Here is a 27224-nt window from a genome sequence, read left to right as displayed (position 1 = left end):
GTGTGACTTATTAATGGCAAACAAAAAGAAAACCAGCCATTATGATTAATCTATAAACTGTCAAAAACTCTGCAAGAGATGGGGAAATTTTTCACATCAGTTTTGATCTCAGAAATACCACCAATTATACAACTACAGAAAACTAAACTTATTTTTCTACGCTAAGTTAAGTAGTAGAAATGTTGATAGTAAAACAGACAACAAAAACCACACAAAGATGTTTTGATGATCTGTATTTAACAGAAACTCGTGTGTTTATTGGAAGGAGACACTGGTGGAGACCAGTGGTCCAACAATGGTCAACGGCATGACAAAAATAATGACGACTAGTGAACTTTTAATGAAACAAAAACATTTTGTCCATGAGAAGAAGGTAAAAACAACATAAGTTAACATGGCTCCTTTCTATGTACAAAAAAAAATACACATTATAAAAAAAGAATCATTGGGTATTTACAAAATCTGTACAGGTGTGAAGAAGAGTCCTCCTGCTGCAAAACAAAAAAAAATTAAATAATGTTAGACAAGGTCTCACATTTTACATCCAAAATGTTATAAATATTTAAATACATTTCCCATCACAACTTCAAAACTTCAAGTCCTTCCTTCTTACCTATAAACGATTGAGCAGGTTGTTCTGAATGTCCTCATACACCTGGTCGTAGATTTCTTCTTTGGATTTCAAACCATCGAGGTACTCTGCGACAAAACACAAAACACATTTTTACACCACAAACTGATAAAAACTCCAACCACAGACAGGTGGGACACCACGATGAGATTTGGCTTACAAACATAGACAGTGATCGCATCGTACCAATATTCAAACCGAGGTCTTCCATCTGCTTTCTGTGCTTCAGGTACATGGGCCACACATGACCGTCAAACAGGCCAGGAGGATCAGGGACTGTGTATTGTCTGGTACTAAAATCACAATAATAAATAAAGTAAGTGAATGACCAATAAGATTAATGTAGAACACTGTGAGAGCACAAAATCAGCTCACCTTCTCCTTCTTTTGCACTCCTCGTAGGGGATTGCGATGTAATAGCACTTGTTGAAAACATCCAGCAAGGGCCTAAAGGGGAGAAACAAAGGTGTTGACCACACGTCACATGACGTCCTCCATGTAAAAGAGCAGAGTTACACAACTGTTCATGCTGTCCTTTATCTATATATCTGCAGCCTGCTTAACACTCATCACTAGTACACTGAGTACCCACCACCCTGCTGTGACTGCAAACGACCACTCAGAGCCTCCTTCTGATGAAAGCCTTATCTCTGCCTGCAGACCAAACTCAAATCTGCTTGCTAGTGAGCATGAGCAAATGGGAGCAATGCAAAATTAGCACGTGACCCAACAGAACTAACGACACCCTTACAACATCTGCAATCGTAAATCTTCAGGTTCCAGAGAACCAAGATGGCTCAATCTCTGGTACTTCTTTTAGTCTGCATCATAGAAGCTGTAACCTAGCCAAGATGGCTGCTGCATTCACAGCAAGAACAAACGAGAGCTACATCCCTAACTCGATTCAAATAAACAGTCAGCCATGCAAAAAGTAAACAGTCAATCAACATACCGGTAGTTGTAGAGCAGGAAGCCCTCAACGATCAGGATGTGGATCTGCTCGTCAGGGTTGGCCACGTCGGGAACAGGAGCCAGGGCGACGCCGTGGGAGCGGGCGAACTTTGCCGGGTTCTCCATCCAGCCTTTTATCGTGTTGGTCATGGCTTCCATGTCCATAGCTGTGATCACTGTTGAGCACGAGATAGGCAGAGAGAAAGAAAGAAAATAATAGAAACAACGAGAGGAGGTTAGAAAAAAATCCCAACAACAGCTGTAATGATTTATGGATGTGTTTGCTGCTTGGATGTTACTACAAATGAGTGTTTTAGCTCTAACTGATGCAACTGCAGAGGATGGGGTCTACTACATTAGATATAAGGTCAAATATGAGTCGCTGGCAGTCTTCAGTGAAGTCTTACCATCCCACTGCCTAAAGCCGTCCTCCCCGACTTCTATTTGATCGGGTTTCTGAAATAACAGTCACCAATAAAACATTGCTGGAACCTCACGGCTCTGAACACTTGCAGATCTCACTCACATGCCACAAAGGTTAGGCTAAACGTGTGAGGAAGGCAAAAACAGAAGGCACAAAGCAGATGACATGCATAAAACTAAGCAAGAGTTAGTATGCAAATATAATATTGTGGAGAACAGATAAAAAGAAGAAAAAAAATTATATTTAGTATTAAGTTAGATGATTAGAAGAGACTAAGAATAAAAGCAAATAATAGAAAACTTAAGAACAAAAGAAAATGTGATCAGCATAGAAAAGGAATTGCATGGGAATGAAGGAAATGGGGGGAAGAGAAGGCTTCCAAAGGCCAGACCTTCCACTCTGATTACATACAAAGCTCAGGAAGTAGCAATGAATGGAAAACATGCCAAATTACCCAATAAACCTAACCAATCGCTCGGTGAGACTCACCTTGAAAAAGTCATCCTGGTGCACAACACAGCAGTTGGGCAAAGTCTGGATCAGTTTATTAGTCAGAGTGGTTTTACCACCATTAGTAACCCTGTAAAAAACAAAGAAAATTACACAAAATGAGTACTGCTTCACTTCAAATAGCTGATAAATAACAGTTATGTTGTGTGTGTTGTTTAGATTGTAATTTAGGTTTCAATCTCAAAAAAGTAACTTTTTCTAAAATATCTGTTAATTCTACTAATTAATATGGCTTCAAGTTTAGGAGTTACAATTGTATAAAAACATTTCTCAGTAAAGAGCTCAAAATAAAAATTACAAAGTTCTGTTTAAAGTCAAACAAAAATGTTTTTTCAAGAATGCAATAAAAACCCACAACTTCCTGACTAAAAGGCCTAAATAAAAAGTAACTGATAAACACAATAAAGGTAAATAATGTAGAGGCTGTAGGTGAAATAGATAAATCTCCCTCCACTTTTGAAGAAAATCACGCGGTGAATTTTCAAAAGTCCCGCTCGATTTATGACAACAAACCAAACCGGATGTGACTTTAATTATTTTTCCGGCGGGCGGCCGATAAAACATGTGGACATTAAGATGACATCAACCATAAACTTACAAAAACCTTAATTAGAGACAGATTAAATGTTAAAAACCGTTTGTTGTTTTTTTTAAACAACTACATATGTTCCTTTAAATAAAGACAGAAACAGTGAATGACTTGTTTCAACATTACTACAAGCAAGTTTTAACTTTTCTGCAACTTTTACAGCAGGAATTACAAATAATGTATAGCTATATATATTTTTTTAAAAAAGCTCCTCATTTGTAAAATAAAGGACACCTACCCGCCAATTCCTATAATGCATTTCATCTTTTCTTCTTCTTCCGACAGTCTTCCCAGACGTCAGTTGATATAAAGATCTGAAACACCAAACTCTGGACGAAACTCCAAGAGATATAAAGTTTTTTTAAAGTATTTAAATTTGATTTGTAGTCCTGATGGTGTTCTCTCCGCTTGTCTCTTTACTGAATTGTACCTCGAGGCATTTCACTTTATATCCAGCCTGCCTCCTATTCCGTCACAGCTTACGCAGGCACCGGGCGTTCTCGTGCTACAGCGTGCTGCTGCATACTTTCCCCCCAGTGCTACGTGCCTCCTCGAGCCAGCCAATCAGATCCCACGCAGTCACTCAACGACAGCCAATCAGCGCGCGAGGACCACCACGTATTTACATATTTCCCCCACACCTGCTGCGGTCCGTACTCTTCCATTCAGCAGTTAATCCTCCTCCTGAGGCTACAGCTGTGGAAAACTACCATTGATGGTGTCGAATGGATGCACTAAAATAACAACTGTGTGATGTGTCATTTTTAGGGAGATGTCTGCTGATGTGCTCACAGTTAAGGTCACATTACAGTAAATGGCAGCTAGCTAAACAAACTTGGCCTTGGAAAAATGTTATTTAGAAGCAAAAGCTTATCACACCACCAAAATAGATACAGCTGAAACCAGAAGTTTACATACAGGAATAAAAACTTTTTTTTTTCTTTTCTGTGTTTAGGTCAGTTAGAATTACCAAAATCAAACACCCAAAGCCTAATGGAATTGTTTACGTATATAGTAGACTGATTTGCCTGTTTTTAATGCAAAAAAAATATGAATAAATTCAAATATATATTAATTATATGCATGTCAAGAAAAAAATGCATTTAATATTGCATTACTTTGTGAGTGTCAGTTCTTGTGACACAATTATCTCACATATGTGTGTCAGGTATTTGAGGACAGTGAGCTTTTTTTTATTAGACAGCAAGTTAAATGGAAACCCAGTAATTGGGCCACATGTCAGTGGTTCAAATGGGAATTAGGGCAATGATATGCTACCTGCTGAATGATTTTATCTCTGCCATAAATGTTTTATTTAAATAAAAAATAAAGTGTTCATGTCTGTAAAGTCGGGTTACATGCAGGAAAGCAACTGCTTTAATTGAAACTTAATTCAATATACAGTCATAAAATGTTGCCCTGGGCTTACTATTGTCTCTACGTGTCTGGACTTTGAATACTTGTCCAGAGATTGATTCTTCTAGATTAATATGTGTCCCAGGGAGGGCTGTAGTGAATTGTGACAAATCTCTAGATCTGATGCCGTTACAAAACTCCTCCTGACCAAGATAAGACACACTTCACGTTTGTCTTATCTCAACCGTCACACAGCCCTGCTCAGACATGCAGGTTACAATCTGACCAGCTGAAATGGTGAAAGGTTATTGATTTTAAGCTACTTTACAACATATGCACACTATGTTTTCTGTAAGGAAAAATTGCCCATCTTCATTCTCTAAGTCTGTTGTTCAGATATAATTCCCAGTAGCTGTTTTCATAACACAGCGGTTTACAGTAGACACAGGAGCACGTTTTAGGGTCTAACAGGTCAAACGGACAAAAACGCTTTACAAACAAAAACATGCCAGGACCTTGAAGGATTTATTTATTTATTTATTTTTTGCCATATTTACAGCCAGTTTTAGACCATGACAAGTGAGATTTCACATGATCATTTTAATCTGAGCAAACAATTTACAGTAAAATGATAGACATATGTTTGTGTTGTGCTTTTACAGTCAAAATGAGGATCTTTATTTCAGAAGAGCTACAGGACAGGTTTATGCCAGCATTTCTCATGGCATTGGTAGATCATAAATAAAAAAAGAAAACACAAAATGCTTCACTTTACATTCTGGTATCTCTTTAGATTTCAGTCGAGTTCAACAATAGGCACTCTGTTCAGCCACAAAACCAGACTATTTGGAAACAATGTGAAAACTTGATACCTAGAAAAACAAAACAAAAAAAAAAGGTTGAACCCGTTGTGCAGAATTCCTGCTTTAAAAAAGTTAACTGAATTTTAACTGAATTTTTTTGAAACTGCTTACTTTATGCAACATGCTAAATACATGGGTTATGTTCATAACATGATAAAAAAAAACAGTCATTGAACATAAAACAGGAACATTCTGTAAGGAACCAAATGCAGTAGTGCAAATCAACATCAACAACACAAACGTTACCAGGCATGTGGTTACAATGTTCTCTTCCCGTATAAATCAAGAGACTGTAAACACAGAAAACATAACAATAAAATGGATTCTCTAATCGTTCAATCTTGTTTCGATATTTCTGCTTTTAGTAAAAACAAGGTGAAGTTGGTACTCTCCAAATGGGCAAAATTCAAAGCTGCATAAATCTAATTTATCTAAGATTAAATAAAAATACTACATATTGCAAATAGAGTTTGCTCACCCCCATCAAATCCTTGCAGTTGGTTGATTCAGCCACTTTTACAGCCACAATCCCAGACCCAGGCCTGCAGACTGCTTCTTTCAACATTTGTGAAAGAATAGGTCGCTGCAAGGCGTACAGTCAATCCCAGTGTGATATTTTCTCTCAACTAAATACTTACTGGTGTTACACAAGAATGGCCATGATGTGGCAAGTCTTGTAATCAAAGAGAGGGGATAGCAGACGCTGAAGGTCATAGTTTCTGCAGAATCAATCACTACAGACCACCAAATATCATGTGGCCTAAAGATTAGCTCAAAAACTTCATTTAGAGAGCTTTGTGAAGTGGGTCTCCATGAACAAGCAGCTCCACCCATGTGTTACAGAACCAAAGGTGATGGAAAACCTCAGTAGTGGTGGTGTGAAGCAAGCCAACACTGGCCTCTGTTCTTTGGAGTTATGAATCAACTCAACCCAACAGAACATCTCTCTGATATGAATTAGACTGTAAGCCAGGTATTCTCCAACAGTCGTGTCTGACCTCAGTAATGCAATATTGGAAGAATGGTCTAAAATACCATAAAACCATACCTAAACCTTATGTAAAGTCTTCCCAGATGATCAGAAGCTGCTGCAGATGCAAAGGGTGTTCTGAAATCACTTTAAACTCTACGGATTAGAAGTAGGAAGGCAATTTCAAATGTCTGCAAAAGCAGGTGAGCAAATACTTTTTGCAACATAGTGTTTTTAAGTCAAAGCAGAAAACTAACATCTTAAAAGAAATGCATTAGATAGAAATTTGATGCATTTCATTCCCCATGTCCAATCTAAAGTGGAATCTCTACATGTGCTCTGTTAGTATCTATTCAGTCTACAAGAACATGAATGTGGAAGGAAGCAAAGTGAAAATTTGACTTAAAGGTTTGCCCTGTCTGCAGTTTGCTCTCACCTACAAACTATGTTTCTGCTAATTTGTCTTATAGATCTTTTTCAGATTAGAAAATGCAGATGTGTAATCAGTACAATGCAGGCACATCATAGTCCACAATACAGTACAAGTAATAGTTCACACAGCAACTGAGGCCAGAAAGAGAAAAGACTGATATAGAGAAATGTTGGTATATTTGGACCTTTTAAAAATACCAGAACAATTAAGACAGAGCTTGGAAAGGCCTTAAAGATACAGCAGCTATGAGGTAAAAAGAAAGAGAGATGAAGGCATCTTTCACTTTGCTACATCTGACACAATTATATCTTCAAAGACCTGCAGCGAGAGAGAGCAGTTTGTTTTAGTGGTGCTCTCACTCACATAAAATCTCTCCTCCCCAACATGTTGCATCTTAAAAAACGTTCATATTTTTGCCACCAAAGTTAAAAAGTGCATTTTTTCAGTTACTCTGATTTATGCTTTATTATTGAATCAGAGAGAGTGATCATCTTTCTTAACATAAATTACATCACTGAAAAAAACAAAAAACAAAATCAATTAAATGCCTCATCATGGTCCAACAATTCAATATGAATCCCAAATCAGGTCCTGCAACAGGCAGCGACAACTTCCAATGAAAACAGCTTCTGTAACAGAACAGCCACTTGTCGTTGTACATTTTCAAGCTGGGAGAGTATCCCACTTTGAATATCATATGACTTCTGACTGGGGAGCAAAATGAGAAATCAGCTGGTTATGCATAAAATAAGGGAGGAAGTGTCGACTTGCTAGACGTCTCTCTCCGTCACCCCCTGTATGCACGCAAACAAATGTTGGAATGTAAAACACAGATTTTAAAGATGTATGCAAAATCTACTTGATCCTTTCCATGCAAAAAATAATTGACTCCATTAATCTATTTATTTCATCTTTATAAAAAGAAATAACTAAGCCCTTTTAAACAAGTCTGACTGTACAAATGGCAAAATACAGATGAGGGAGTAATTGCAAGCCATATGAAAGTCTGGTATGAAAGTTAAAGTGGATTTTTATGACAATATTTGTTCTCCATAATAAACAGGACATTTTTGCTGAAGCCTGTGCAGGACTCTCCAACAACAAAAATAGGTTGTCATGGTGGCAACAATGGTAATGCCTGGGTTTCTGTGTATTTTTGTGCAGTGCTGAGTCTGGGGATTTGTTGGGTGGGGAAGGCTTTTCACTTTCAAAGCTTTGCAGCATTTAAAGGAACGGGGAACAATAAAACATAATGGCTCAGGCTATAACTGTGTTTAGGATGGCAGTGGCTCTTTGTTGGCTGCATTACGGGCTGTCACAGTTCTCGGGATCAAAGATCACTCATTGTTTGAGGTAAAATTACAGCTAGTTGAAGCTTTAAGACTATCCCAATAATTTTGTTTTATTGGTGGAGACAGGGCTGAAGAGATGTGCATGATTTGTTTCATTCTGTTACAGCTTACTGTTCACCAATCTCTGCATATAATAGTAGGCCTATTCTAGAGAATCATTTTCTCTGGCAACATTTTGACACTACTCATTCGTCTTTGTATGACATTTTGAAAGTTGCATCTTGCTGTTGTGTTTACAGTGTATCTCCCAGGCTGCTGGCTGAAACCAGTTCAAACTGTCTAAAGCCAGTCTGAGCCAGTGAAATGCTCCTGCGGTGTGTTACATTACCATTCAGTCCAGTAATTTGGGTTTTATGCAACTGAGTCATGATTGTGTTTCAGCCAGCAGCAGCTATAACATTCACATTTGTTTACCTTAAAATCCCCTAGAAAAAATAAATCTAATTTACACAAAACCTAAAACGTACTTAAACTATTGTCATGAAACAACTTTTTAGATCTTGAAACTTTGTTAAAATATTAAGTAGTTGATCTAAAAGTTTTCAAAATTACAACAGCACCACTAAATTGTAGACATATGTAGAGCAAAGAAAAGGACAATTTGGCTTTATGCAACATACATCAGAGCTATTTAAATATGCAATAGTAAATGTTTCTTATTGTAAAAATATAAAGATTCTTGTAAGGTGCATCTAAAAAACACAAATAGCTCTGATGTGTGTTCATGAGCTAAAATGCTTGATTTTGAACCTTTTTATCGAAACACAAATTTACAAAAAAATATTCATACCATCTGAACTTTTTACATGTTGTATCTTACAACCGCAAGCTGTATGGGCCGCACTGACACAAAGTAGTGGATATTATTTAATATGTAACTTGCACTCGGTCTCCAAGTCATTTTTACTAGCTGCAGTTGCATGGGGAGTATTGTCCCTATCAGGTTTGCATATCTGAAATTGTTTGCCCTTCCTTCTGTGCAAAACACATCAAGCTCACTCACACTGGATGTAGAGCATCCATGGACATAAAGTTCACCAACACTCAGGGAGATTTAGGTTCTGAACTTTGACCCATCAACACCATCCCTGCTGAAGAAAATTATCCCCACAGCATAACATTGCTACCACCATGTATTACCATGGGGATGGTGTGTTCTTGGTGATATGCAGGCTTGCAATTTTATTTGTAATAAATTTGAAAACCAAGGTTTTGTTTAACCCCTTCTTATTCTGCACTGCTTTTATTGGCAAATCAAGTCAAACTTGAGATAAAATCAAATTTGCCTTGATGAAATGTAAAAACGATTAATGGGGTTATAAATACCTATTTCATGGTATACACACACAACTCTGTAAAGTGCAATCCGCAGGCTGGAGTTTAATATCTGAGTGGAGACGTATGTAGTTGCTAATGTGATAAACTCATTACAGAACAGAGTCATCTTGTGGCTAAAATAGGAAAAACAACATGGGGCTCATTTTACCTGGACTTTCAAGGTCTTGTCCTTCTCACAATCATTGCTCCACAATCATTGATTTTGGCCTGAAAAATAGAAAAACAAAGACAGTGAGAACTTCTAAAAGCAGGGCACCAGATACCTGAGTCAGATGTATATCCACACTGTAAAATATGCCAGGATTCAGAAGCGTATGGTCCTGTACCTCACAGAGCTTTTAATTGGCCCGTGTGGGACTGACTGCTGCTCTTGCTGTCGCCGCTCCTGCTCCATCCTGCACACCCACACCGACACATAAAAACAGCTTTTCTAAGCAGTTCTGGTGGTGCTCACTTTTGTAAGAATCCAGAGACAATTGTGTGCAACAGTTAAATAAATGTAAAACCCTTAAGCAAAGGTTTGGATGCTATCAAGTTTGATGCATGAGGGTTTTTGCGTTGTCATTTAAACCACATAAAATAAATCTGCATTTTTACCTTTCTCTCCGGGCTTTAATCCTTTCTTCTTCATATCTAAAAACAAGTAGAGCGCAGTTACAACCTTTAAATCTAAGAATAGCAGTAAGCCTATTAAACCGAGGTACATTTACATGAACCATTGTTTTACAACTGTTGTAACTGCTGTTTGTTTTCCTTTAGCTCCATCTAGCGGTGAAATGTACTTACTGCATCACACACTCGGGAACATGGACGTGCTCCATGGGAACAATCTCTGCAAGTTCATCCAAACTGTGGACGTACCGGATCTTATTCATGAACTTCACACTGCAGAAAGTGACAGAGGGAAACAGATGAGTTACAGCAAATAGCAGCCATATGACTCATTACTTAACACTTGTGTTTTTGTATTGGATCACTTTTATTTATCCTGATAGTCCCTAACTCGGTTTTAATTTGGTCTAGCTTTATTTTGAAATGCTGAGGGGAAAAGAAGAAACTCGCCCAGAGCAGTATGTGCTAGACCTGCCAGCAGTGTGCAGTAGGTACAGAGAAGAACATCAACGCATTAGATACAGGACGAGGTGTGGCAACACATGTGAGCCACAGATACAGGAAGATGTCCTATCTACAGAGCAACCTGAAGTTTGTAAGCTTCCAGATAATACTGAGTGCTTAAAGATTAAACCACTTGCAAAGGGGGACACTGCAGGATTTTCTAAACCTCCAATAAACCTTTGATTGAACACTGATGATACAAATAAGCCCATTGTTGTCTTTCCGGATGGAGGCATTCAGAGATTGCCTTGCTGCTGTTACCTGATGAAAGGCCTGGATATCGCCAAAACTGTGCGTATAAACCACGTAGGATGAGCGATGACCAGAGACTTGAGGTTCTTCCTCAACCTGCCATTTGTAAAAATTAAAACAGAGTGAATTAAAAGCCGTGTTTTCCAGATATAAGTGAACATTCAACCGAAATGAGCAGACATAGAAGACACTGAACATTAATAACTGGTTTCCCAACTCCTTCCTGTTCTAAATGCAGCCGTGAGTCACCTTCAGCTTACTGATGGACAACATGACAGCTTCTGTTGCTGTCTCTGTCAAATGTGTCATTATCAGTGTCACACATTTCTCTCTGACCTTGGAGAAAAAATATTCTTTGGTTTTACAGAGCAGAGCGTCCCTAATGCAGCTTTCAGGATAAGAATTAAAAACCTAAGTTGGTACTGAATGTTAGTCTTCTTAATACATTTCTCATTTGCTTACCTTCTGTCAATCATTTGGTAGCATTTTTTCAGCCAGCTGATTCCAGGCATCTTACTCCGAGGGGTGGCTCCATTCATGTAAATGATCAAGTAGTCTTCGGCCACCAGCATCTCAAGACTGCTGACCACATATCTGCAGGTGGAAATGGTGAGAATTTACTTTATGGTTACAAGTTTACAGTATTTAAAAAAATCTGATCTGATCTGTCGAACAGTCGTACAGAAAGAGGTTTTCCATGATGTAGTGGTAGTCTGGACAGCTGCTGTCAGGCAGGTAACAAGCAGAGAACACAATGATGGCATTCAGGCCTTCTCCATAATAACCTGACGAGCGAAGCAAAGGATAATCCTTCTGAGTTAATATCTTTAAATCAAATGTCCAAACATTGTCCAGATGACACCGACCTCCGTGTGTGATGACCCGGAGGTACGGTTTGATGATCTGCATATCGATACGGTGCTCCTGCTCTCCGATAATCACAGTTCTCCACAGTCGCCCGTTGTTCGCGTTCCCGTCCTCAGCCGGCGCTCCGGAGCCTCCACCCGGACCCGCCTTGGCTGAAGCCACCGGCGTGTCATCTGGACAGGAGACAGTCTGGGGTTTGAGTGAATTGCTTTGGCCAAAGTAGAAATCTGAAGCATTATGTCCCTTTTATTTGCTTTTTGGATACCGGCCAATTAAGAATGACCCGGCTAACACAATTGCTGATGACAGATTTTGCCATGGACATAAAATTAGATTAAAATCATGGAGATAAAGCGGAAAAACATGAAAAGTATAAATAGATGGACTCAAAATTAAATCTGCTTAGTTGCCTTGTGCTTGTGCAAAGTCATCAGAAGAATGTGTACATGGAAGGTAATTTTTAGCAGTGTAGTTACTCATTAAATTATTTTATTAAAACTGACTATGACATGTTCTCTAGCTGAGCTTTTGCTGAAAGGTGTGGATAGTGGCTTTAAATTTGCCACATTTTATTTTTGTCATTAGCATATCAATTTGGACAAAGATTTAGAGACTCTTTATTAATCATGTCTGAGTCCAGAATGGTAGATCCAAGGTTTTTGATCAAGAAGTCAGCTGATAGAACAAAATGTCTTTCATTTGTTCACTTTGAAATGATTTTGTTTTTAGAGAAACTGGTTGCAAAACACAGCTCACAATAAGGAAATACTTTTCTGAAAAGATGTAGCTCTGTTTTCTAAATCATTGACCTTTCTTTCTCTGATTAAAAACTGTGCATATACGAATTTACTACCCACCTTCCCACTCAAGGTCATTGCCGTTGGTTATGAACTCCAGTGAATCCGTTTCATCTGGTGTGTCAATGTCATCCACATTGATGTCCAGGTCGTCTGGGGTGTCCAGGAAATCATCTGACAGCAGAGAGCCTTCACTTTGATCCAAGGACAGATTCATCTCGGGGGCCACTAGGGTGCGGCGTTTGCGGTGAGACGAACCCACGCCACCGCCTCCTCCAGGTGGGCTCACGTGTAAGGAATTAGGAGGAGCTTCAGCAACAAATTAAAAAGCAAGACTCCTTTTATGACAGATTCAAGCAGCATTACATCAATACTAGCCAGTGATAGTTCTGTACTTACAGACTCTGTTGTCTGTGAGTCCACAGGAGGAGTCCATATCTCCGTACTCAGGGAGAGGCCTGGAGGGAAGACAGGCTTAATTAAGTTTGGCACACCGGTCTTAAACCACAGACTCATTATGACAGGAACTGTTGTGCTTAGAGTGATGTTTAATGAACTAGTCAAAGTGGGGATCTTGCCACTAATCTGGGACAAGAGGAGTAAGCAGATGGGCAAAAGTGCTTATTAAAGTCTTGCTTTGGAGACTAGAAGATTACAGAGCTGCCATGGATTTCAGAGGACAAAATAGGGGGAGTAGAGGTAAAGAAGATAAGAAAGGGAAGATGGAAAAAACATCTTTGCATACAAAAAAGCCCCATCTTTAGCCCCCTTCAAGATATTTACTGTAAAAGAAGAGAAGCACAATTTAAAAATCTGCTTCTTTTTGTTTCACATGCCTATCGTTGGTATTAAACAAGCAAAATAATGCAAACTTTTCCTGTTTTGGAAATGTCCTTTCTCATATTTCGTCACACTAAAACCACAAGCTTTTATGCATACCAGTGGGATTTTATACAACAAGATGGAAGCAAAGTAGCGCATAACGCTGCAAATCGAATGGCAATGGATACATGGCTGTCTTAATGTTTTATCAACAAATAAACATTTGAAAAATTTTGCCTGCCTTTGTCTTCAGCCACTTTTAGTGTGGCACCCCAAAACACAATCTAATTCAACCAACTGAATTCAGAACTCAAATAATTTGTGATTTAATCAAACCATAAACCATCCAGCAGAACATCAACAAAACGCAACCAGAGCTAAATTCAACTAGGAACCTGTGGTAAGACATGCTGTTGACGGAAACTTTACATCCAATCTGATTAGCAATTTTATAAAGAAGAATGGGGAAAAAAATGTTAAAGTATAGATGTATTAAGTTAGTAGTCATAACTTGTAGGTGTAATGGAATACAAGCAGATTCCTCTTTGAAAGTTTTTCGCAGAAAACAAATACAAAGCACATTCATCCTATTTTTATTTGCAAATCTTTTGGAAAACCACTTATGTTCCTCCTTCATCTTCACAACTATGTACTATGTTGTGTTGGTAAGTTATTTCAGATCTCAATAAAATAAAAATTAGGCTTTATGGTTATAACATGACAACACGTGAAAAAGTTTTGTTTCGCAAGGGGCAGCATAAAGATGTGTTTTTATAATACCAGCTGGGCTGTTCCACACACTTGATTTTAGTGCACCGTCATGAAAAAAAACTGTTCTTATGTACATTGTGTGACTGCATGTGGTTCCCACAAGCCCGGAACACACAGACTGCAGTTCACAGAAGCAGGCTCGAGTCTGACTCCATACTCCCCGAGGACTCATGCAGCGATTACTGGTGCAATGCCTCCTTTGTCCAAAAATAAAGCCTTTCTGCAAAAATGAGGGCTCACTGCAGGATACTTGATCATTTTTAACAAAAGGAACAACCTTCTTTTTTCTTCATCTTTGCATCATCACCAGTCTATGAACTCAAATAACAAATTAAGCTTACCTGCAGGAGAGAGAACGATGCAGCTTTTGTCAGAGCCGATTCAGTTAAGCTTTTTGATCTATATTAGGTTTGCTTGCTCATTCCCCTTCCGACCAGCTTGTGGGGACAAAAAAACATTAAAGCATAGCATCTATCTGTGCTATCTATCTGCTGTCACTGCCTGTGTCTTTTGGCCAAAAGCTGCAACCATTTTCCTAGGGTGGTGGTGTTGATCATTCACTGCTGATGCATCACATGACGTAGGCTCAGACCATTTATGGACGGAGCTGCACCTGCTCCCCTGCTTCCTGCCTTCCTATTTGATGAGGAATAAGGAAGGAGGGAGGAGGAGGAGGAGGAGGGAGCCCAGGATTGATTTCCACCACAGAAACCCTGCTACTTCATTTTCTCCCGTTAAGCTCCGCATTCCAGCCTGCACACATCGACTAGCCATTTCTTTTCCTATGTTATTGTAGCCAGCAATAAATTACAAGACTCTTTGCTGTTGGATCATTTATGTCTTGAAGATATAACTATATATCTTTGTTTTATACGCTCGTTTGTAACATCCCATAAAGAAAACTGTACGTTCAATATTTTCTACTCTTATCTCCTTCTTTCCTTTGAAATAACTTCCCCCCACCTTTCTCCCTTACTATTCATCTACTATAAGACAGATTTGTAGAGTGCAAGACCAATAGATTCTCACAGCTATTGAGCAGTTCTTCTCCACAGCTCCTCCAGAGTTACCAAGGGAGTCTTGGCAGTTGTCTCATTCAAGTTCTTCATGCCCAGCTTTTTAGTTCAGGTGGATGACTTTGTCTTGGTAAGGTTGCAGTTTTGCCATACTTTTTCCATTTTATGGATGTTTTGGAAGATGTTCAAAGCTTCAAATATTGTTTAATACGCCAATTGATTTACAATTGTCTAAAGTTTTATTTCTAAACTCTCTGCTGTGTTTATGATGCTGTCTGTTTGCTAATGTTCTCCAACAAAACTGTAGAGCCTTCACAGAGCAGCAGTATTTATGCTGAGGTTAAATTACCTGTAGACTCAATTTATGAGTTGAATAGCTTGGCAAGCCATTTAATTATTTTATATAGCGGTATCAGGAAAAGGGGGTTCAAGTACAAATGCATGCCACACTTTTCAAATTTGCATTTTGAAAAAAATAGTTTTTACCTCAAAATTGAGTTGCATTGCTTTGTCTCATAAAATGGCAATAAAATACATTGAAGTTTGTAGTTTCAATGTGTGAAAATGTGAAGCAGTTAGAGGGATTTGAACCCCATTTCAAGTCCAGTTATGATCACTGAACACAGGACAGCTACATCTACACAAGCAAAGTAAAATTATATATTTATATAAAGAGTATGTCTGCAAAAAAGTATGATAGATTTTTACATATTGTCCAGACATGTTCATCTTGAAATACAAATATTGTTACATAGCTTGAATCTGCCAATGTCAGTCTTTGTGCATATTTCTCACATCAGTAAAAGTTTTATGAAATAATACTAAATTCAAGGATCTGACCTGGGGAAGTCTTCATCCTGCCACTCGTCTTTTACTTCCATGTGCTCCATTCGTAGAGTTGCTTCCGTTGTGCCCATCCCTCAGAGGGAAGAACACGGATCTGGACAAGTGTGGAAAATCGTCTATTAATCAACAACATTTATGTGTATCATGTTAAGATAAAAGTTACTGCAAGGTTAGAGAAACACCTTGCCCTAAAGGAGGGATTTTTGATAAAAATAATTAACTCTCTTTCACTACAATTTAAAGGCTGAAACCATTATGGATCACATGGTTTTCCAAACCCCTGCCCACAAAAGCGCATGTGAGACCCATGTGACAGACTGGGAAAGAGCCCGTTTTCTGGGCTCTGCTCCCCTCAAAGTCAGACATTACGGACAAACTTCCTTCAATGTGGAATTTAAGAGGCCAGTGTGGAGAACCATGTTCTGGCTTAATCCTCCCTCTTTGCTCCGTAATCCTTCCACACTCCTACCTTTTGATCTCCATTAACACTGGAGGCTTTATTCTACAGAAATAACATTCATTCACCCGTCCACTAAAGGTTGAAAATATGTGACGTTCTGATGAAATGTGAGGGGAAATACAGAGCCTAATAACTGACTGCACAATAGGCGGTGACAACAATAGGTCTTCTGCTGCTTTGAATTTACTAGATCCAACAATGATGTCAAGAAATATGACAGTGACACACCAGACCTCTATGTAAAATCAGTCTGTATAGCTAGTGGAAGTTTTCTACCCTTGTGTTAATGGATTTTGGGAAAATGTTGCAACAATTAAACACAGAGAAATATTGCCACAGACAAATCAAATGCTTCCGAATCTGTGTCAAAATCCGTCAAAAGTGGCTCATCTGCTGTAGTGTTTTACTAATACCTGCTTCATTCTTGCACCTCTTATCATCTCATCAACGCAATTATAAAAAAGGCTGAATTAGTTATTTTATTTCCCTTCGTTGTGGTGTTTTGTGAAATCCTGCAATAAATGCATACTTTATTTTCCACTGTTTCTTTATTGTCAGTTTTTTCAGTGTAAAAACTGGATAGATTTTCTAAGCACCGCTCACTCTTAACCGTTTAATGTTTTTTTCTGGTTGCACCGGAGCCAAATAACATCATGTACTCTTGATATTAAATCTATTATTTTTGAGGAGTTTCTGTAGTTTGGCAGATCACTTCAAAATCCTCAATTAAGGTAATATTTAGGAAGAGACAGCATGAGTGGAGTGAAGGTTTGCAAAGACATAAAGCACATGTAGGAGCTGTACCGTGAACTGACCAGAGCAGATGAATTCATTCCCCTCAATGTTAGTCAAGGAAAATGCAATACACAGGATTCAATCAAGGTATGCTATGGCTACAAGAGAGGTCAACATCCTTTTAAATGCATAAAAAACAATACCTGTATTGTAATGACATAATGAAGACATTTTTCAAAAATACTCAATCAATAAGGTTGGATATAGCATTTTTAATATGAATGTGATCATGGTGTTTTTGGCACCAGTACTTGTGAATAAAGGTAATCTGGATCTTCACAGATCTTTGGTCATGAAGAATGAAGCAAAAATTATAGGATGCACCATTAAATCATATTTGGAAGCAACGTAGACAAATTGATGTTTATCAATTTCATCGAAATCCAATACAATCATAGTTGCTATGCATCAACTTTACAATAAAATGGCTCCACTGCCTTTGTAGGTCACCCCAAACAGAACATCCCATAAAAAATATTGAAATAATTTTAGATATTAATAAAGAAAATCTAGTATTTGTATTATCAGTACCAGAAGTCTGACCTGTGCAGCAAGCAGAATTTAAAAATGTTAAATAAAGCGTGTGTGTTTGAGTAATGCGTTTACTCACATGAACGATGAGAGATCCAAATCTCCCTCAGGTCTATGTCCGAGTGTCTGTTTCCTCCTTGGTCACAGATGCAAGGATTTCAGGCAAGAATCTCCCATATCAACTGAGAAGCATGGGTCAGTCTGTCTTTCATTAATTTATATGCACACACACTCATGCAAAGTAGACACAGTCCTACAGTGTCCTCAGTGTTAGCAACTAGCAGGCAGCAGGTGTCTGAAGACAGGGGAGACCTCTGTTGTGGATCACCCCTCCTCTCCTCCTGCTCCGGCCACCTTTGTTGGAGAGAGATTGGCCGTGACGAATGAGCCCACAGCCCACTTCTCAACCCACCAAGACACAAAATTCCTTTAATGGGAATGCATCTGCTCTGGCACCATGGTCGTTTTCTCCAGCTTCCATTTTTGTCTTCATGTGTATTCATGTACCACCTCACAATTTCATCAGTTCCAAATTGTTTCCCTTTAAACAAAATCCTCCACGGCACCAGTTTAATTGTCCCTACAGTAACTTGGGGGAGATGAGCTTTGGTCTCCGTATCCTTTACTCTGCTGGATAATCCTGCAGTTGTTTTCTGTCGTCCTCTATGTGGCTGCTGTTCCCTGGCAACAGCATCTCTCTCTCTTTCTATCTCTCTCAGCTCAAACCCTCTCCCCTCCCTTTTTCTCTCCTTGCCCCAATCTCTTTCACACAGCACACCATGGTTGTTCATACAACATGAAGTATGCAGTACCTTACCTCACTTTTAGCCAGCCAATCAGCTCACAGCTCCAGTTGTCCCGCATAGTGACTTTTCCATATAGGCCATGTTTGTGCCGTGCACTCCAAAGCTGTTATTTGGAATTTGGAAATAAGTAAATAAGTAAGTAAATAAATAAATAAAAGGTAGAAGAGGCAGTGTCTTCCATATTTTCATTTTATGTTATTTCATAGTAAATTGAAATGAATAAAACACCTCTGATGACATGTTATTACCAAATAACCACAACTATAATCATAACGATTAGCTTTCCTTTTTGTCTTAGTAGATTGACATGACATGTCATATGTCAAATAATAACAATTATTATGATTATGATATTCGTAATCATAATACATGGCCTCCCTTTGTGTCTTTGTGGATTGATATGGCATGAGGCCACAGTTGTTGTTGTCAAAATAACAATAACAATAATAATAATAATTATTATTATTATTAAGCATTTTCTATGAAAGACTGCAGAATATAAATGCCAAAAAAAATCTAAAATAATGAATATGCAACCGATATTTATTTTTAGCTCACTCGTATTCTAAGAAGAATACTACTTGTATGAATAATAATAATAATAAAAAATAATAATAATAATACAATTAACCGTATTTATTCCCTTCAGATTTACCAACTGGGGCAAGTGCGCTTCAAAGTACTTCCGTCTTTGCTCAATTATCAGTAGAGGAGCACTTAAACGTCGAAAACAATCTTTCAAAACCACTTGCTAATTATTTTTCTTTAAATTATCCGTATTTATTTCTCTGTAATGTGCTTACCGTGCATATGTCAGAGCTATATCCATTTTTAGGTCCTATTTGTACGTCGTTCTCGCAGGAGCCGAGCGGGTGGGAAACTATCTTGATGTTGAGTTCCTTCGCTTCGCTGCTGTTTGTCCCAGTCTGTGGTACTGTACTGTACCGGGGAGCTCGGCTAAAATGGCTGCAAGCAACTATTTCGGGTTCACACATGGTGCCAGTCCGCAGTACAGGTATTTCACACCACATACATTGTTGTCATTGTTCGAGTTAAGTCAAGGTTACCTGTTTCTGGAGGATAATCGGAGGAGACAGGGTCGTCAGAGGGCTACTCGACCCTCTGGTTCGGTAACGGTTAGCTAACGTTAGCTAACCGAATTGGCAGGCCAGCGTTTAACCGACTTGCAGCTTGACATTAGATGAACCCCACATTGCGGACATCCTCTATGGAGAAGGCAGTCCGGCTGTTTTGCTTTATGCTGAAATGTGAACATAACAGTGACAGACAGGCATAGCAGGCTTTGTGCTGCTCGACAATGGAGTTGGTTGCGGCGGCAGGTAAGATTTTTGGCCGGTGTTTGGGATTATGGAGGCTCACACTGCTCCAGTAATGCCGAGCTCTCTCAGCAGTCAAAGTTCTTGGCCTGAACGGAATTAGTTGGATTTTTGTGGGCAGGCTGAAAACAAGTTAATTAGTGAGACAGCCGCCAAGTCTCACTTTTGTAAACTTGAGTCATTAATAAATATCCTGTAAACCTGGCAGGTATTCTTATAAATTGAATTATAATTATTCTGCGGTCAATGAGCTGCGAAGGTTTCCTGTTCTGGCCTGGATTCCAGCCAACAAATTTTGGCAAACAGGAATAGCTTTATAGCGCTGACTGTGCATCATCAAAGTTTGCACTACCCCATGATTAACTTAACACAAGATGTTTCTTTACTTTATGTAAAAGAGTATGTTACACTCCTAACATATACCATATACATTAAAACAACAACAACAACAAAAAAAAAACACCTTTGGTTACTTTATTTGTCTATACATTTTCATTTACAGGGGGTGGAAAAAGTAGCCTAGATCTATAATGCATAATACTATTTTAGAATGTGTATGTGTTCTTTTTTATTTATTTTTTTATTCAGTTTCATTTAAAAGAAAATCCAACCATTGTGAAAAATCCTGTAAATAAGTAAGATTGTAGATCCTTAACATTTTAAAGTACGGTGAAATGTACCGTTCCGTCAATAACGATACATAATCCTGGCATATTTACATTTAAAATAATTTTTGATTCGACAAAGAAGTTCTGAAAGTATAACAACAAACCCTGTAAAAAGGATGAACAATGTCTTTAAACGTGCATCAGGCAGTTCAATAAAAACTGGTACTTTGAAAATATGTATGTCCTCAATAATTAGAGGGAAGTTCTTTACATTAATCAAACCTTGTAATTGCTGACCAGCTTTTTTTTCCATGTTTGTACTGGTATTTTGATTATGAAGCTCACCTGGTTAAGCTCCAAGTCTTTAAAGACTCTGGCTGTGCTGCCCTGAAGCAGTAATATCACTTTGAGTCAGAGATAGCCTGTTGGTAAAATTAAATAACTTTAAGCCAAAAACCTTTCATGGGTATGAATCATTTTAGGTCCAACTATAAATATGTCACAGTTATAATGTTTGGTCTTTTTGTCTGGACTAGTTCAATGAGTGTGTTCTAGTTCAAGCAATTGGAATATCACTGTGGAACATCCTGATGATATGGTTGTGTTTAACACACATTTCCGTCATTCCTCGTTCTGTTTTCCATTATTATTATGTCCCCGCCACTCTCTGTGAGCTTTAGTATCTTTATTATTAAAATATATCTTGGCAAACTATTTGGATTCCAAGTGTAAATGCAGAGCAGTTGAAGTATAAAAATCTACCACATATTGCATCCAGGCAGTCGTCTGCAGTTATGCAATATCGCAAGCCTTTATATGGCAGTGGCTATTGTGATACAGTTTTGCATAGATTCATATTATGGTAAAGCAAAACTAAACCTATAATTTTATCAATATTTATGCTGATGCTTATTTTCAAAATATGAGAATAAACATGTAAGAGTTTATCACAGTTGTTTTGGATGTAAATTCATCACTGCATGCAAACTGTAAGCATAAATATTGCTCTAAGAATAAAACTACCCAGAAGGCTCCGCAACACTGCACTACAACCGCTAAACACTACACAGTAATAATAATGTTCAATCATATTTTCAAACTTTAGTTCGTTCTTTATATGTCAACCAACAGTGGAAGAATAACAACTACTATTACAGTGATTTATGTTTTTATTTAGGTAATGTGTAAATTTAAAATTTACAGTAGGGCAGTGAAATGAAAATATTTTATGAAGGAATAGAGAATGTCAACATCAGCCGTAAAGGTGCACTGTAAAATTTAATCAGACAATACATGTGGCCTGTCGGGCATTTCTTGTTGTAGTCACTCTTCTTTAAGAGTTTTCCCCAGAAGAGCTTTAAACTTGTTATGTACACTTGAATGTTATTACTTTATGTTTGTACTAAACATATTTGTCCTATTGCAAATGGGTTTAGTTTATCAGTATATTGTTAGTTGAGTAATTGTTATTGTTTTACTTTGTTGTTATCCATAACAATTGCCACTTTAGGTAATTGTGTGTTTAGTTTATGGGGTTTAAACAAATAAATGGCATTAGTTATTCATTTTTATTAAAATTAGTTTTATCAGTGTTTATTGAAACACATGTTGTCTAAGAAATTATGCTGCTAATTTGGAACCGTATAATCAAGTTGATCAAAATTGCTTAAAGCGGTAAAAATATTGTGCTTTTTGTGTGTGTGTGTGTGTCCATATCGACTAGTTCTACTTTAGAGAGATAACCATTTATGATACTATATATGTAATATAATATAATGTAGTATTGCCCATCCCTGTAGACATGCCCACACATTCAACCTCGCAGATGTCTTTTCTAAATTTATAATTCCACTTTTAGACAGATATTTGTTTACTTGTCAGACCTATCACATTCCTCAAGGGTACATGGGAAGCTTTTTTTAACTGGATATTTTAATAAAGTTAAAATTTATAGTAACAAGGAGATTCTATGTAAGGTTATAGACTTGTGCAAAAATATACTTAAGAAAAACATTTTCAGAAAATGTAAGAAGGCATGTAGTTGAAATAGCCATTTACATTTAAATGTCCACAGAAAAAGTTACACTACCGGACCCTGCTACAGTCTTTATATAAACTCAATACCACACGTTATGTTTATAAAATGAAAGCACCCTGGTCCAAATCAAATTCCTGCATGAGTCCAGATACACTAATAAAGTCTGACTTTTAAAGTCAAGATTTACTGAGCTGCCGGAGCCTGAAGGATTTACAGAAAACTGGCTCCATCAAAGTAGCTGCAAGATGATTTATGGCTTGAGGCTTGTCTTTGTTAAAGAATTACAGATCTGTTTTGGGAAAGAGGCTTGAGTCGTCAGATGAAGCCAAAAGGGCCTGCAGAGAAGCTGGACCCAAAACGGTTTTTAACATTGAAATGAAAGAAAGCAAAAACAAGATTTATAGATAAGTTATCAGTTTGGACCAGATAAGAACATTATTGATAAACTTTAATATGTTTAATGTGCTGTTGGTCTTTTGACCGACTGAAGAAAACAACGACATTTTCATTGATGGCATCTCATTGTGAAACAGGTAAATGATCACGGTAGATAGTTGTATTCACCTGGACACTAAATGCATAACTGGACATTGAAATTTTTGATTTTCACATTTCAGCAAAAAAAAAAGGGTTCTGATTATCAAGGTTTTTTTAAACAACAGATAGTAATGTATTATGTCAAATGAGTATTTGTCATTGTGTCTTTTTGTAAAGTTATGATGAATGTTGGAATCTGGTCATTGTTTTTCATTTTAGTAGTCAAACTGTCAAAAAGCTAATGGAGGTACAGCCAAATATATATATTTTCAAAGTTAGAAGTTCATAAAATGATGCCTTCAAATATAAAAAATGCCTTTTGAAGTGCTTGATTAAAAATGTTTTAGCTGTTTTTGTGATCCATATTGAGCCAGGATCAGAGGTGGTGTACCGGTACATGATCTACGGTAGACAATATTTAGAAGTAACATGTCACCTGGTCTTTTATGAAAAAAGCTTCACTTTTTGTCAATTACTAACTATTGTGCTGGTGTTAAAGTTGACCCAGTTCTTTGCTTTTCTGTTTTTCTTCCTTTGTTTAGTACCCAGCCTCCCACGGCTTACTCCCATCCCTCAACAGCCAGCTACAGTGTCCAGCAGGCTCCAGCAGTGGCCCATGCAGTGACTGCCTCCTACTCCCCAGCTCCGGTCCAGGCAGCCAGGCCAGTGGCCTCTTCCCCATACCCTGCCTACCAGAGCCACCAGGCACCTCCAGACTACACCTACAGGCAGCCCGATCCTCCACAGTCCACCACCACCCCACAGACGTACCAGGTATACTCAGACATGGTCAGTTTCCCTTCGCTTCTATTATCATTTTTGCTCTCTCTCTTTTGAATTACATGTTTACATAATTTTCTTTTATTTACTAGCTCTACTTCTTTTGTTGCACATAATGTAATTTAAAGGTTTTTAACACAGTTTGCTGTAACTTTCATCCTGAATGTTTTGTGTTTTATTAACAATGGACACAAAGTCTATGCATTTTATAGTGTTCCTTAAATTTTTTTTAACAGCAGCAGGACAACTACAGCTACGTGCGTCCTGCTGCAGTAACGACTTATGACAACAAGCAGTATTACCAGACGAGTGTAGCGTCGACTCAGAGGACACCCACAGATAACTATTACCAGACTGGTAAGAAACATTTGTTTGTCTCATGTTATGTTTTATATATTTTAATGTTGATCAGACGTTTTTTTAAATTTTGACAGGTTATTTTATAAGAATGAAACAATCAGATTTTTTTTGACTTATTCATTTATTTCTCTCAATAACTGACAGATCAGCAACTCCTTGAAATTGGGCTTCCTGATTGACCCAACCCTTCTTTCGCACTGGCTCTTTCTTCATCTTGTTGCTTTGTTTCAGTCTCAGTAGGAGTGAAGAGCGCCTACAGCCCAGCTCCCTCCACTGCGTACAGCCAGCCTCCTCTGCCCCAGAGGCAGGTGACCGCCCTCAAACCTCTGGTCCCCTCCAGTGCTGTGTCAACCAGCTACAACATCTACCCAGTGTCCACTAGTGTCCAACAGCCTCCAACACCCATTTCATCATACACACCGGGCTCCTCATTCAGCTCCACCGTTTCCGCTACCTCCTACTCAGGTGAGAGAAAACAGATGGAACTTTCTTTTTGTCAATTTTTGCACTGACGATTCAGATTTTTTTTTTTATTTACCAAAAACCGATATTTATTTCCAATGCATTGTAATGAGGAAACTATTGCAATGTTACAATCTGTTCAGTGATTTTATAATGCAATCAAAGAAGGATAAAAAGAACTACATTTATTCTTGAAATACAGTCAGTTCAAAAGGAAGAGTGAATTCATCTGTAATTTAATGCAGCTGCAGTGAAAACTGATGCTGAATCTGCACTGACTGCCCAATAGTTGAAGGTATCCTCCTTAGAAATAAGAAGAATATCCTTCTAGTTGATATTCTTCAAAGCCCACTCAAACACAAACTCATCAGAAGTTAAAAGAGGAAGATAATTTTCCTACTGCATGTTTGTTGTAGATATCTTAAAGCTGTCTGCTGCTGTGAAATTAAAGGACATCTTGTTTTGTTTTCCTTTTTGTAACAGCTAATTGTTCATGATGACCCACATTCTGCTTGCTTTCATTTCTTCATAAGTCCTCACTGTCTTCTTTATCCTCTCCCCCTTAGGCATCAGCTACTCCAGTTACGATTCCATTGGCTACACCTCTGCATCCACCCCCTCCTATTACCAGCCAGCTCTGTCCCAACCCCAGCCTCCACCGCAGCAGCCGCAACAACCCCAGCCTTCCATCCAGCCACCACCAAAACAGCTGACAAGTTCCTCTTGGAGTACCTCAGGGAGCAACATGGTGACGACTCCGACCGTCAACTCCTACAAAAAGCCGACCTTTCACCAGAACAAGCTGCAGCGGCCCAAAGGGCCCCCTAAGCAGTCTCAGCTTCATTACTGTGACATTTGCAAGATCAGCTGTGCAGGCCCTCAGGTAGGCAGAGATGAAATATGTAAAAATCAGCTTTGTAGAGAAATATTTGATATTTTAGCTGTTTTATAGTGCTGCAGATTGCTGCTGATCAAAGCTAGGATACAAATATGACAGCTTTTTATCTGATTGGAGTGATGCTTTTTCCCCCCATGTTTAGACATACCGGGAACACAACGAGGGTCAGAAGCATAAAAAAAAGGAAGCAGCCCTGAAGGCAGGAGGGCAGACTGGGACCACCAACGGACCCAGAGGGGTCCAGACCCAGTTACGTTGTGAACTATGCGATGTATCGTGCACTGGGGTGGACGCTTATGCCGCTCATATCCGGGGAGCCAAACACCAGAAGGTTCGTTATGTCTATCTGCAACCTCCTAACAAGTTATATCTCTGAGGGTCCTGGAAGCTGCCATGTGTCCTCTTGTGGTTTGTGTCATTTTAAGTCTTTCAAATTGACTTTTTAAAATATTCCTCTTTTTCTTTGTCATTCATGCAAAGGTGGTAAAACTTCACACCAAGCTTGGCAAACCTATCCCCTCCACTGAACCGGTGTTGGTGAATTCTGCCCCAGTTACGACAAACTCCACAAGTGGAAAACCTGCAGCATCCACCTCCGTGTCTCCCTCGGTTTCAACCGTTTCAACCCCGGTTGTAACACCCAAACAGCTGACTGTGACCACCACGGCCAAAACAGCCCCACCAATCAAGAAACCAGCTCCCACCAAAATAACTCTCACTTGTAAGTTTGATTTAAATCAATGATAATATGAAACTGTTTATCTCAACATTACACACTGTTTCATCGTTCTGCTTTTCTGTACATCATTTTCATAGTTTTTAAAAAAAAATTGTTTGCTGTAGTGTTGCATAAACATGAGATTTTGTGAATAATGAGCCCACCCACTGTATTATTAATATAATATGTATTGATGCAGTGTCTGTCAGGGAGCTCTTTAAAACATTTGGTTTTCTGCACAGCCAACAAGCCAGCCAGCTCTCCTGCAGCAGCATCTGTGATGACTGTGGTGACTAAGGAGGAGCCAGTTCAGCTGTCAGTCCAGAAGATGGAGCCACAGACTGAGGATGAGCGATCTGACCAGGCTGGAGGCCAGGGAGACATCCAGCCTGTAGGGCATGACTATGTGGAGGAGGTAAGAGGAAAATATTAATGATCACATCCCCGTAAGAGCACTATGCTATGTTTGACTCCTGGTAGTTTTTACAGCCATTGCTGATGTCTCATTGTGAAATTAGACACCATTTATTGAAATAATAATAAAGTAAAGCTGCACTCTCCACATTATTGGAGAGACCCTTGTAAATATGTGTTCAGAAAATTTAAAATAGTTTGAGCAATTTTTACTAACAGTAAACTGTTGAGATTTTTTTTTTTAACTTCCTATACCATCAGTGTGTGATTGTTTGTCCCAGTTCCAGTGATTTAAAACTTTTTAATGTGGATCTGGACAATATCAGATGGGCTGTCATTTCCCAGTTTACTAAGATTAGTGCATATCTTCCTTAGATTGATTTGCTTCATTTCATTTTATCGTTAAGTTATTGCAATAGAATCTAAAATTATTTTAAGGCTTTTTATACAGCTTTACAAAAATGATGTACATTGAAGCAAAAATTTTATATTGAAGCAGTTTTGCATCCATTTTTCAAGTAAATCTGCACTTCAAAACTTTATATTGTAGAGAAATATAAACAGCAGATGAGGCTT

At 38.4% G+C, this 27224-nt stretch overlaps 3 protein-coding genes across 7 annotated transcripts in view; 1 reads left to right on the top strand and 2 right to left on the bottom strand.

Moving 5' to 3' along the window:
- Positions 1-218: 218 nt before the first annotated feature.
- On the bottom strand, positions 219-3570 carry mibp (muscle-specific beta 1 integrin binding protein). The gene is made up of 8 exons (XM_007552709.2): positions 3344-3570; positions 2496-2586; positions 1990-2038; positions 1584-1758; positions 1007-1078; positions 818-924; positions 614-699; positions 219-491 (listed from the first exon to the last, which is right to left on the bottom strand). Exons 1-7 carry the CDS (start codon positions 3367-3369, stop codon positions 614-616), a joined length of 606 nt encoding a protein of 201 aa, XP_007552771.1. The 5' UTR covers positions 3370-3570; the 3' UTR covers positions 219-491.
- A 1402-nt stretch (positions 3571-4972) lies between these two features.
- Positions 4973-18394, bottom strand: atcaya (ATCAY kinesin light chain interacting caytaxin a). Of its 2 annotated transcripts, XM_007552707.2 has the most exons (13): positions 17770-18394; positions 15899-15998; positions 12849-12907; positions 12510-12758; positions 11652-11825; positions 11468-11570; positions 11248-11379; positions 10795-10881; positions 10204-10302; positions 10015-10050; positions 9744-9812; positions 9566-9624; positions 4973-7521 (listed from the first exon to the last, which is right to left on the bottom strand). In XM_007552707.2, the coding sequence occupies exons 2-12, from the start codon at positions 15973-15975 to the stop codon at positions 9597-9599; spliced, it is 1113 nt and encodes a 370-aa protein (XP_007552769.1). In that variant the 5' UTR covers positions 15976-15998; positions 17770-18394; the 3' UTR covers positions 4973-7521; positions 9566-9596. The 2 variants fall into 2 exon arrangements, with proteins under 2 accessions (XP_007552769.1, XP_007552770.1); XM_007552708.2 differs by lacking the exons at positions 15899-15998; positions 17770-18394 and adding an exon at positions 14384-15242.
- An 801-nt stretch (positions 18395-19195) lies between these two features.
- zfr2 (zinc finger RNA binding protein 2) overlaps positions 19196-27224 on the top strand; it is a 23721-nt gene continuing 15692 nt past the window's right edge. The window contains exons 1-8 of one of the 4 annotated variants that reach the window (XM_007552706.2): positions 19196-19511; positions 23559-23790; positions 24036-24153; positions 24388-24621; positions 25185-25501; positions 25659-25847; positions 25997-26237; positions 26477-26649. In XM_007552706.2, coding sequence (XP_007552768.1) covers positions 19459-19511; positions 23559-23790; positions 24036-24153; positions 24388-24621; positions 25185-25501; positions 25659-25847; positions 25997-26237; positions 26477-26649 — 1557 coding nt within the window. In that variant the 5' untranslated portion in view covers positions 19196-19458. Of the gene's footprint in view, positions 19512-23558; positions 23806-24032; positions 24154-24387; positions 24622-25184; positions 25502-25658; positions 25848-25996; positions 26238-26476; positions 26650-27224 lie in introns of all 4 variants that reach the window. The other 3 variants (XM_007552704.2, XM_007552705.2, XM_007552703.2) reach the window with 3 other exon arrangements.

The sequence above is a fragment of the Poecilia formosa genome, unplaced genomic scaffold, assembly GCF_000485575.1.
Source record: "Poecilia formosa unplaced genomic scaffold, Poecilia_formosa-5.1.2 Scaffold52, whole genome shotgun sequence".
Lineage (NCBI taxonomy): Eukaryota > Metazoa > Chordata > Actinopteri > Cyprinodontiformes > Poeciliidae > Poecilia > Poecilia formosa.
Note: the sequence above shows the minus strand (reverse complement) of the source record. Positions and strands in the feature narration are given on the sequence as shown.

What these genes read in the sequence shown, in the direction of transcription:
- atcaya (XM_007552707.2), bottom strand. Translation starts at nt 15,975, where the DNA reads ATGGGCACAACGGAAGCAACTCTACGAATGGAGCACATGGAAGTAAAA. An exon ending in ATCATGGAAAACCTCTTTCT is followed by an intron (nt 11,380 to 11,467) that starts GTACGACTGTTC and finishes TTCCACCTGCAG; the next exon opens with ATATGTGGTCAGCAGTCTTG. An exon ending in GTTCCCGAGTGTGTGATGCA is followed by an intron (nt 10,051 to 10,203) that starts GTAAGTACATTT and finishes ACTTGTTTTTAG; the next exon opens with ATATGAAGAAGAAAGGATTA.
- mibp (XM_007552709.2), bottom strand. Translation starts at nt 3,369, where the DNA reads ATGAAATGCATTATAGGAATTGGCGG. An exon ending in ACCAGGATGACTTTTTCAAG is followed by an intron (nt 2,039 to 2,495) that starts GTGAGTCTCACC and finishes CTGTTATTTCAG; the next exon opens with AAACCCGATCAAATAGAAGT. An exon ending in CGGCTTTAGGCAGTGGGATG is followed by an intron (nt 1,759 to 1,989) that starts GTAAGACTTCAC and finishes CGTGCTCAACAG; the next exon opens with TGATCACAGCTATGGACATG.